The 12,169-nt window shown below is 37.2% G+C and overlaps 2 protein-coding genes across 5 annotated transcripts; both read left to right on the plus strand.

Moving 5' to 3' along the window:
• The first annotated feature begins 2,263 nt into the window (after window positions 1-2,263).
• On the plus strand, window positions 2,264-10,658 carry LOC121765177 (putative late blight resistance protein homolog R1C-3). Of its 4 annotated transcripts, XM_042161222.1 has the most exons (9): window positions 2,264-2,473; window positions 2,959-4,330; window positions 7,185-7,657; window positions 7,828-7,860; window positions 8,220-8,476; window positions 9,037-9,113; window positions 9,205-9,336; window positions 9,473-9,853; window positions 10,275-10,658. In XM_042161222.1, the coding sequence occupies exons 2-3, from the start codon at window positions 3,152-3,154 to the stop codon at window positions 7,323-7,325; spliced, it is 1,320 nt and encodes a 439-aa protein (XP_042017156.1). In that variant the 5' UTR covers window positions 2,264-2,473; window positions 2,959-3,151; the 3' UTR covers window positions 7,326-7,657; window positions 7,828-7,860; window positions 8,220-8,476; window positions 9,037-9,113; window positions 9,205-9,336; window positions 9,473-9,853; window positions 10,275-10,658. The 4 variants fall into 4 exon arrangements, with proteins under 4 accessions (XP_042017156.1, XP_042017157.1, XP_042017158.1 ...); XM_042161224.1 differs by lacking the exon at window positions 7,185-7,657 and having other exon boundaries at window positions 2,265-2,473; XM_042161225.1 differs by lacking the exons at window positions 2,264-2,473; window positions 2,959-4,330 and adding an exon at window positions 5,538-5,713 and having other exon boundaries at window positions 5,809-7,657.
• Window positions 8,270-9,741, plus strand: LOC121764546 (nucleolin-like). Its single transcript, XM_042160555.1, has 4 exons — window positions 8,270-8,331; window positions 9,037-9,113; window positions 9,205-9,327; window positions 9,473-9,741. The coding sequence occupies exons 1-4, from the start codon at window positions 8,270-8,272 to the stop codon at window positions 9,739-9,741; spliced, it is 531 nt and encodes a 176-aa protein (XP_042016489.1).
• Window positions 10,659-12,169: the final 1,511 nt, after the last annotated feature.

Genomic DNA, 12,169 nt, shown 5'->3' on the forward strand with positions numbered 1-12,169 from the left:
CAGCTGAACACTTGTTCCATGAACCAACTTTCAACGACATTTAATTCCTGCGGATGCGCGGGAATAAATGTCGTCTACTATAATCACTTACCTAATCCACTATCAATTTATCCCCTGAACAGTTCTAAATCGAAAGCATACCAACAAACGATCAATCCTAAGCTATGTTAAAGAGACAATAGTTAAGATTTAACAACACTACATCATTAGCCAAAAACGTAGCATTTTAATTATCAAACACATTGTTGGTATCAAACATACGATTCAAGGTGTTAAAACAAATACACAAGCCTAGATTACAACTCGGAGCAACAAAGGGAGTTTAGCCTATACACATGGTGAAATATGCAACAAAAACCGTAGGAAGCATGCTCTCGTTGAGTGGAATTGAGATTCGGAAACGGAGCGTCGCAATGACGGTCGAAACTTCTCTGAAATTCGCCTCCTAAGTCAACTCTCTTCCCACAATTTTTGTTGAAATAATTAATGCTCCTCACGTCACCTCCCTCTCTCTCCCTGACAGCCCCCCTTTTCTTTCACCTTTTTCTTTCTTTTCTACCTCCTGCTACCCATCCCATCCGTCCCTCTTTTTCTCTCTTCAAAACTGTCGAGAACTGCTAAAATGCAGTTGAAAACGCCTCACCCGGCCGGGTATAATTATTAAGCATAAAATTCACCCGGCCGGGTGGCCATTTTTTAGGAGTTGCTGGAATTTTCGTAGTTTGAACAGCATACCCGGCCGGGTGGAATTATTAGGCATAAAATACACCCGGCCGGGTGCCTCATTTTGAGCACTTTCTGCCCGGTCTGTCAACTTGAAAATTTTGCACAACTTTTTCACCATCCGAGATTCATTCCTTGTTTCTTTTCATCATTCATTTATTTTCCTACACCATAAAACACACTTTTGCAAGCATCAAACTATAAAAATCATGTAAAGTTATGGGAATAAAAATGTAAATTTGATTCACATCAGTTACCGGGAAAACTTGTGTCTTTCCTTGTTATCTTACATACAATCGTCAGTAAAAGATAGTTATTTATTAGAATGGCTTTAGATCTATAGTTGTTATTTCTCATTACCTTGTAAGCTTGTAAGCGTAGCAATGTATAAACCTCGTATTCAAAATAAAAGGGTATTATATATGCATGAATAACTAGGTAGATTTCGAACCAAATTTATGGAGAATGGGGTGGTTATAGGCTTATAGCATAGGCCATAGAATATAGTACTACTATATTAAAGACATTCACACTCTAATCCAAGCTTTATTCAACTTACTCTAACTATAATCACAAAGGTGCAACTAAAAACATTGAATTATGTTGCACACATACAGTCTCTCTCTCTCTCTCTCACACACACACACACACACACACACTATAAATAGCTGGCAGCTCGTGCTAGCATGAAATGATGGCTGCAACGTGAGAGGAAGAAGGTGTGTGTGTCATAACATAAAAGAATCTCAATCACAACTGTTAATCATCTCATAATCTATTTTCTCCCTCTCAATATTATTCTACCAATTTGGTTACACCAAGTTATTAATCTCACCCTTAGCAAATCAATCACGTGACCACCCTCACATGTTCACTTTACACTGGACGTGCAGATCACGTGCCCAAAGAAAAAAAAATGCTACTCCTCCATTATTCACTAATCATTTACACACTCATAACATATGATATAACCATACACTACTGACTTCACGCAGCAAAGATAAAACCCTCATAGAATGAAACAAGCATTACATACGATGTTTGCGTATACATACAAATAGGCAATATATTTTAGTAGTCGACCACTATTATACACAATGATTTTTCATCAAGTGTAGCATCATAATCAAACGGTTTAACTTTAAAAAGGTTGGAATTCACCAATATTAATAAGAATTTTACACCCAATCCATTTAATTTGTCCAAAATAAATTATTATCCGGCCTGTCATTTTTGGTTGGCCCTTATGGATAGCCCGAATTACTTAAAAGTTCAAAAAATATTACTTCATCCGTTCCATAAAGATAAGGACTTTAAAGACTACCTGAGTTTTAATGCAACATTGATCAAATATATTGTTACTGAAAAATGAGACTCATTATATAAAACAAAAAATATGAAGTACTTACTAATATAGAAAATGAATAATTTTGTGAAACATATCAAAATTGAAAAATAAAATTATTTTTATGCAGAATACTTAATTAAATTTGGGTGATGACACCAAGTTTGGGTGATAAATTAAAATTTATCAAAATCTTGATGAAATAGATTTTTGGAGATAAAATTTTGTGGATTAAGAAAGAATAAATGAAGCCCGATATCTAGTTGGTCTCCACCGCCGTGATTCTGCCACCACCGCCGCCACGAGCTTGTCGCCGTCGTGGCTCCATGCTCTCTTCATCAGTTTCTTCTCCCCTCCCAGTAAAGAGAGAACTCAAAGATTTTCCACCTCTTCTTACAAAAATAGGTAAGAATCATATCCTACTAAGCTAACTTGATTAAGATTTAGTGATTTTATTGTATTTCCTTAATTTGATTGTGGATTTGACTTCAAAAAACATGAATTGATCATGAGCCACAGAATAAAATCCAATTTTGGGTTAGGAATTGGATATAGAGCAAGAATTTAGAGCTTCCAATTTAGTGATTTTGTCTGAATTGTTGGAATGTGATTTGGTGTGTGAAATTGCAATAAAAATTAATGCGTGTATAAACATGAACGTTGATTGAAAACTATAGTAGGAAAATTGAGAAGGTTTGATCTATGTGTAAATGGGTGTATTTGGGACTAGTTGAAGATGGTTGAAGTAGGAATTAACAAAGGAAATAGAAGAAAATATCTCAACAGGCATACTTTTTTATGTAAAAAAAGGAATCTATGCCATGACTTTTGCTGGAAATTGGTGAATAATGACATTCCATGGCCAGTAATGAGAGACTTTTTTTTGACAGGCCAATTCTACCCACATAACTCAACCTCCACCACATCCAACTTTGTTCCTTCCGGCAGTCACTCCGCCTCCACCACATCCAACTTTGTTCCTTCCGGCAGTCACTCCGCCACCAGAAACTTTGTTTCTCCCGCCACCACTCCACCACCAGCAACATTGTTCTTTCTGCCACCGCAAACTTTCAGATCATAAGAATGACAGCTTTTGGTGCTGTTCTTTCTCTTAGGAATACAATTAACAATATTCTCTGTTGTTCTCGTTTTAGCCTTGTTGATCCCTCTCAACAAATCATAAAAGGTGTGTACAGTGAGTTGAAGCCTTGGGAAGAAATTCTGGAAAGATTGGACGAAACAAGTCCAAGCAAGAGCAGGAAGAAGGTGAATGCTCTGGATGGAAGAATCAAAGATGCAATATGGAAATTTGAAGACTCATTGGAATCCCTTCTCGTTCAACAGATTCCTTTACAATTTGAAAGTATTCCAGATATTGTCTCCATTAGTCTGCAGAGTCTGCAAAATGATGTAAATTCCTTGATCCAAACGCTCAACGATATGAAGAAGGAGTACATTTATGAATTAGAGAATATGCCTCAAGAAGAATCTATTTCCTCATTAATTGGTTTTCATGGAACATACTCGAAGATGATTGGATTATCTGACCAATTCCAACAACTCAAAGCTGATCTTATGAGAGCATCTTGCGGCTGGAATTATATGGGTTGGGGAGACCACAGTTGCTATACACTTTATGGAATGGCAGGCATTGGGAAGACCACTCTTGCTATGCAAATTTATGAAGATCCAGAAATTCAGAACAAATATGAGTGCCACACGTGGGTCACTGTAGGCAGAGTACCTCAACCGATCAGTCAAATTTCACATGGCATTCTAGCTCAACTTTGTGGAATTACACAAGGAGATGAAGAAATAGGCGACTGCTTGAAAGAAAGATTGGATGGCAAGAATTGCCTCATTGTGTTGGACGATGTTTGGGAGACACGTGTATTGAGTTTCTTGGAAGATTCCTTACTAGACATCCCAAATGGATGTATTCGTGTCTTGCTTACTGGTCGACATCGAAAATTGATAAATGCTTATATGCATAATGAATATTCGTATGAGGTGCGGTTTTTGAAAGACGAAGAAAGTATGGACCTACTATGTGAAAAGGTGTTTGGTGATGAGATTTGCCCTCCTCAACTTCACAAATCTGCCATCAAAATTGCCAAGCTTTGTGAAGGTCTCCCTCTCTTGATAGTTACTGTTGCAGACATCCTATCGAAATCTAAGCAGAATAGAAACCCAACCTACTGGAAGAATGTAGCAGAAAAGAAAAATTCAGTCTTCACGGATGCTTATAATAAAATATCAAAGGTACTTTTCCCAAGTTACGTCTATTTACCTCAATCTCTTAAAATTCCTTTTCTGTTTATGGGAGTTTTCCCTCAAGATTACGGTATCCCACTGTTACGGACGTTCTCCGCAACGGCTCCGTGATCTTCCTTCTCGGCGGAACCACGAGCAATTTCCACGACAAACTCGCGGCAATTGATCGAACCCCTGCTGATTTGGTGGACGTCTTCCACAAAGCAACAAGAAACGTAAGGATAATTGCTTGTTTCACAAGATAGGTTTAGGGAAAATATTTCATTCATTAAAAAATAATGTGTTGATGAAATACCCTATTTTATACTAGAAACCCTAGGGCGGTTCGACGTATCCTAATTCATCCGGGAAAGAACCGCAAAGAAAACCCGAACGGGGCTTATAAATCAGGCCCGACTCAACAGTAAGTAAATTAATGTTTCAAAAATACTAAAACATAAAAGGAAAGAAATAAAAAGGAAACAAAAAGAATCGGCTAACTCTTGAACTTGTTCGGCGCCTTGAGCTTGTCTCTCGGCCTCAAGGATCTCTTCGACACAATCAATTCTTCACTTCGGTCATTCACGCATTGCGTCGTGCTGCTCGGCTGCGTCGTGCTGCTCGGCTCCGGAAGCGCTGCGTCGAGCTGCTCGGCTGTTGTCGCCCCCAGCTCGGCATGCTGCTCGGCTGTTGTCGCCTCCAGCTCGGCATGCTGCTCTGCTGTTGCGTCTGGTGTCGGGGGGTATTGCTTTGTGGAAGACGTCCACCAAATCAGCAGGGGTTCGATCAATTGCCGCGAGTTTGTCGTGGAAATTGCTCGTGGTTCCGCCGAGAAGGAAGATCACGGAGCCGTTGCGGAGAACGTCCGTAACAGCACGCGCGAAATAGTTGATACGAGTCTTATACTATTAATATTTAGTTTAGATATATTAGGGATTTGCATATCTTTTTCTATATCTTTGTTTTCTTGTTCATTAAGTTAGTAGCATTATAAATAGGAGTTATTGTTATCACTTTATTCATTCAATCAATATAATATTTTCCCTAAACTTGTCTTGAGTATCTAGTATAATTATTGTTCCCTATTTGCTGCTGATCGGAGAACGTCTGTGACTCAGCAAATCCGTGAGCCTTCCTTCGAGCTTGTCGAAGGATTGATCACCCTATCCGTCCGAGAAGATAGATAGCCGGTCACGTTACGGAGGACGTCCGTAACAACTGGTGCTTTCATCGTGACTCTCAATGAAAGCACCAGATGTTACGGACGTTCTCCGCAACGGCTCCGTGATCTTCCTTCTCGGCGGAACCACGAGCAATTTCCACGACAAACTCGCGGCAATTGATCGAACCCCTGCTGATTTGGTGGACGTCTTCCACAAAGCAACAAGAAACGTAAGGATAATTGCTTGTTTCACAAGATAGGTTTAGGGAAAATATTTCATTCATTAAAAAATAATGTGCTGATGAAATACCCTATTTTATACTAGAAACCCTAGGGCGGTTCGACGTATCCTAATTCATCCGGGAAAGAACCGCAAAGAAAACCCGAACGGGGCTTATAAATCAGGCCCGACTCAACAGTAAGTAAATTAATGTTTCAAAAATACTAAAACATAAAAGGAAAGAAATAAAAAGGAAACAAAAAGAATCGGCTAACTCTTGAACTTGTTCGGCGCCTTGAGCTTGTCTCTCGGCCTCAAGGATCTCTTCGACACAATCAATTCTTCACTTCGGTCATTCACGCATTGCGTCGTGCTGCTCGGCTGCGTCGTGCTGCTCGGCTCCGGAAGCGCTGCGTCGAGCTGCTCGGCTGTTGTCGCCCCCAGCTCGGCATGCTGCTCGGCTGTTGTCGCCTCCAGCTCGGCATGCTGCTCGGCTGTTGTCGCCTCCAGCTCGGCATGCTGCTCTGCTGTTGCGTCTGGTGTCGGGGGTCTCGTATCACCCACCTTCGAAGATTATCATTATGCTCACCATTGAGGGGTTGTGGTATGATCGGGAATGTTTCAGAGAACTGGCTTTCTACTACAGTCTTGTTTTACGCAGCTTGAAGAGCGTGTTAAAATCTTCGCATGAGATTTCTGTTAGTGATTTTAAAACTTGTTGGCTTCATTCTTCATGGCGACATGTGAGTAGAGGAGAAGCTAGTAAGAACAAGTTTTATCATGTATTAAATAAGTTGAATGATGCTGAAGAAGAAGGTCAACGTGGCTTGTGTCTTGAAAATAACATTTTATTTGGTATCAAAGACTTCCGCGATTTAGTGAGATTGAACTGTGCATCCTCTACACGTTCTCTCTTTTGCTATGGTCCTTACAATCAATATCCAAACCCTATAGATGTCGGTTTCAAGTTGCTAAGGGAAATAGATGCTCTTACACAACGTTTCTATACTTTCCCAATAGAAATTCTGTCACTAGTTCAACTAAAGTACCTTGCTTTAACTTGCAACGGGGAACTCCCTGCAACCATATCCAAACTTTTCAACCTTCAAGTCTTGATTATCCATCCACATCAATATATAACACGTTGTAGAGCTCCATCATATGTACCAATACAAATATGGGACATGCAAGAGTTGGAACATATTGAGATATTGGGAAAGAGCATTGTTGCTCCATCTCATGTGGCTTCGTTGAGAAAGCTCTCAACAATTGTAGGTATGAATGCTAGCATTTGTACTCTCTTGGAACTCTCCAGCAGAATTCCTAACATAAAGAAATTAGGAATACAGATTGAGCTAACACCTTATGATGACCATAACGAACTTTTGAGCTGCTTTGGTTGCATTTCAACACTTGGAAGTTTGGAGACACTCAAATTTAGTATCACTAATCCTGTGGTCAACCATGGTCATATTTTCCAGGTGACTCCCGGGTCACTAAGGTTGCCACGTAATTTGAAAAAGTTGCATTTGAGTGGCATGAGTTTACCCTGGGAATACATGGATGCCATTGGCTCATTGCCGAGTCTTAAAGTGCTCAAATTGCGATCATACGCCTTTTAGGGTTCGCATTGGAAAACAAAAGGGCATAGTTTTTCGAGTCTCGAGTTTCTTCTAATTGAAGAGAGTGATTTGGTGCAATGGAAGCCAGGATACCTAAGCTTCCTTAAGCTTAAATATCTAAGCTTGAAACATTGCTACAAACTAAAAGAGATCCACAGGCACGCTTCCGTGTACGCAGAATTTGGACGTATGATCATAGAGATTGAATTGGAGGACTGCAATCCTTTAGCTTTGACTTGGGCCAGCCAATTACAACCAACTAATGATGTTAAGCTTCGTGTTATTGCCTCTTCTTCGTTTTATGAGAAACCGACAACTTTCAGTAGTGAAAGGTTAGTCCTCCAACTGCAAATCAAATCATCTGTCTTTGTCTTAATAATAGATATTTCAAGAAAGCTACGAGATATTCAAGTTCTGGTTTGCTCACCATTGTATAATATATCAAATTAAGTGTTTTAGGTTGTTATAATTTCTGAATATTTATTTATTAATTAATTTTCAGGGATGGAGAGGACTATATATCTGGGCTGGAAAGGTGAGATACCGCATGATTGAAAAATCTATCGTTGTATTATTAGGTTGCATGAATTTAAAAATTGTTATTATTTGAGCTGGAAAGGTGAGACAATAATCTTTTTTTGGGTTATGCCTGATTTTCGCTTTGTTTTGACATCACAAATTAATTTCGTTACACATTCTCTTGTTTCGAATCAACTGAAAATTTTCCTTTGAGGCTTAGAACAAGGACAACATACAAATCACTTTGCTAACAGAAGTTTTCTCTTGTTTCCTTTATACCAAAAAGATGTGACTGCTGAAAACATAAAAATATTGTTTATTGTTCAATTTTTTTTAACATGGTACAATTGTCCTCTTTCAAATTCATTTCTGCAGATCCATTTTGGAAATTGAGGAGGAGAACGATGATGAAGATATGTCTGATAATGAGGATACAGACAAAGAGGATAATATTTAAGAAATTGCGAATTGGGGTGAGGATGGTGAAGTATTGCTCATGTGAATGCTTTGGAGCTACTTTGTTCAATCAATGATCATCTTATAAATTCTACCTGAAAAACGGAAGATATAGGCGAGGGTGATGAAGAAGAGGATTGTGATGAGCAATTTGACAACCAAGTAGGATGAAGAAGGTATTCTATGTGTGAGTGATGAAGAGCAATTAAGAGTGCTTTTTATAATGATCTTCTTTTCAATTTTGGTACTAATGTTGAGGATGATACATATGATAGGCTTAGAAAATGTGTTCTATTTCAAATTGTTGTTCTACATATTACATGTGTAGACCATGGAAATTACCTATCCTAAATCAGCTACTGGAAATCATGATAAAGATTGAAGCCATGATACGTTACTTAACTTGAGGGGGAATGCTACTGGTAATCATGATAAATATTGAAGCTATGATTTATAATCTAATCCATGCAATAATTGTGTAGATATATATATTGATCTTTCCTTACACACACACATTCAACTCCTTATAAAGGATGAATTCTCGACTGTGAATGCACAACAAAATAAAAGTCGAAACAATTCAACGCATTTCGAATCCTCTCATGGCGTCGTGCCAAATTTGGCCAAGCTGCCACAGCAAAGTGATACACATGTAAATCAAAAAGACTAGAAACTTCGTCTTGAAAGTTCAATGATCCCACACACATAGGCTATTGATTCTTGTTCATTTTTGCAGATCCAACTCAGGCGATGAGGATACAGACAAAGGGGATGATTTTGATGAAATGGCCAATTGGGGAGAGGATGGTGAAGGTATTATACACGTGAATGCTGTGGAGATATTGCACACTTATCGTTTTTTAAAATTGTTTCTGGAAAATTTGCACTAATTTTGAGAATATAGACAAGGATACAGATGAGGAGGATGGTGAAGAGAGTGATGATGAATATTCGTCTAATTCAGAGGATTATGATGGAGATTATAAGGATACAAAGGAAGATGATTTCGATGATGAAGATTACTTCGGTTGAGTAGGTGAGTTCAAAATAAACGAGTTATCTTGGTCAATTAACTTAGCCTGATGGCCTAAAAGCCATTTTTACACTTAACAATCTAAATCAAGATAAGTTATTAATGCATCAAATTAACACATCTTAACTGCCGGATACAGAGGATGGTGAAGATTACAAGGATATTGAGGAAGAGGATTCAGATGATGAGGATTATAAGGATACTGAGGAAGAGGATTCGGACGATGATGATTATAAGGATACTGAGGAAGAGGATTCGGAAAATGAAGATTATAAGGATACTGAGGATGAAGAAGATTCAGACAATGAAGATAGTGAAGAGAGTGATAGTGAAGAACATTCTGAAGAGGATTCTGGTGAAGAAGATCCCGAGCATACAGTACAGATGAAGAGAACAAGGAAGTGGTAAAGATTATGAAGATCATACAGAGGCGATCAAGATTTTATAACCTACAAGTCCCAGTCAAGCATTTCATTGAGCATTCAATCAACTTATTAAAATTCAAGCTGATGAAGCAAAGGTTCGCAATTATAAATCATTACAATAATTTGTAGGGAGCTCAGGAATATACTAGAAAGATTTGAACTCAGTTTTGAAGTTGTGGAAAATTAAGAAAGTTGGCCCCATGTTTCTATAAAATCAGGAAGTTAGAGCATATTGAGATATTGGGAATTCTTTGGAAATATTGGGAATTCTTTGGAAATGCTCAAAACACTTGTAGGTGTGAATGCCGACATTCGTACCACCATGGTACTTTCCAGAAGAATTCCTAACATAGAGAAATTAGGGATACAGATTGACCTGAGGCCGTTTGATGACTACAATGACCTTTTAAGTTGCTTTGGTTGCATTTCTACATTTATAAGTTCCTTAAACATACTCAAATTCAGTACCTTAAACATACTCAAATAAAAAAATTGGTACTAATGTTGAGGATGCAGGCAAGGGCGTCGGTGGGCATACGGATGAGGAGAATGAGGAAGCGAATGACGACAAATATATGTATGATCCATAGGAAACCGAGGCCAGCGCCAACGTCTAGGAGTATGTGAGTTTTAGATTCTATTGTTTGTTTTGTAATGTGTTTGGTTGTTTTTTTTGGCAGAGGAGTGTTGAAGAAGATGGTAGGCGTTGTATGCCAATGTCCAAGAGTTTATAGGGATATTTTTCTTTATTTTCAGTATTCAGCTAAAGATGTAACTCCTCTTAGTAGTTGAAAGATGTAATCCAGTTTTGATTTGCAGGAGAACTTGAATCTGCTGCTACAAACTCATTCTCAAGTATATCAAATTATTTTGGTATGATTACCAATGATTGAATAATCAGTATTTTATTATTGGATTGTGACCTGATTTAACTTATGTTGAACTATCTAGCAAAGAGTAAAACAGTGCTTAGTGATAAGTGAGAGTGTGCATTGAATCTATTAAACAGCTAGTACTATTTAACCCAAACAAGAAACAACTTCCACACCACATAAAACCCAATTGAAAAGAAAAACAAAATTACAACATTTCATCAATTTTTAGAACAAAGGTACATCAGAATTATTCGCAAAGAAAATCAATCATGAAACAATAAAAATCAGCATTACTCCCATTGTAACTTGAGTGGATTAAGTAAGGATTGAATATTATTATGGGTTGAATTGAGGCTGGACTATTAGCAAAGGAAAAACTATACATAAGGGCCCATTTTGTAATTTGAGCTTTACAAAATAAACTTAGGCCCAATTTAATATATATTTTTTTAAGGTATGGTAGCCTATGAATTTTGGGGTTTTATTTTATAATTAAATTTATATTTTTTTTTGTCACGGTGGGAGACTTATGTACATTCATTTTGTAACAATCACCAGTCACAACTTGTTGTAACCATGAAAATTTATCACGTGAAATTCAAGATTCAACAAATTTAACTTTACCACAATCTCCAAAATGGACAACTATATTTGTCACATATTCCCTATTTTTCACCCACGTGATGAGAATAAAATCTCACTTTCGAGATTATTGTATTAAGTAAATCTTTTGATATAAAATTTGGGCCGGGCTGATATATTTGGGCTAATTGAACCCTCTTACAAGCCCAATTAATTCAAACAAAATATTAATTAAAAAAGAATTTTACTAGTATAATAGATCCAAACTTCTTTTACAATAATACTATTAATACATACAAATATCTTTGTTTGGAAAGACAATAATTAAATCCAAACATATAATATTTCAATTATGATATATTCTTCTATCCCTATTTCAGATTATGCCACTACAATTAGTATGATACTTAAAAAAGACAAAATTGATCACCAAAAATTCATTTTCATAGGAGGCCACAAATGACCAAAGCAATTTTGTCAGCACTAATCAATCTAAATTTGAATTTCAATCATCCAAAATATGTACATATAAAATTGGCCTTATCTACAAGTTAATCAAATGGAATCTCTTTAAGCTTTGTCCAATCAAAATCCCATTTCCTACATTACTTTCCTTTTTAAAAATGACATAAACTCAATATTTTTAATTGACCACTAATTTATGAAAATGAAAGGGAGAGGGGCTTTAAATGTGTCGGCATGGAATTATTGTTTAGTCATTTTCATTAAACCAACGTGGGAGTTTAGCAGCCAATTGAGAAAATAAATAAGTATACCTTTTCGATACGTGTATTAATTTGTGATTAAAATTCTAAATGTTTATCATTTGATACAACAAATGTCATAGCAATAAAGTTCCCCTTCTATAAGGGAAAAGGTAAAGTTTTCTTATATATATAGGAATACAATTCTTTATATACTCCCCTCGTCCCAAGAAAGTTGAGATAAAATTGT

This window comes from Salvia splendens, chromosome 14 (assembly GCF_004379255.2).
Source record: "Salvia splendens isolate huo1 chromosome 14, SspV2, whole genome shotgun sequence".
Taxonomy (NCBI): domain Eukaryota; kingdom Viridiplantae; phylum Streptophyta; class Magnoliopsida; order Lamiales; family Lamiaceae; genus Salvia; species Salvia splendens.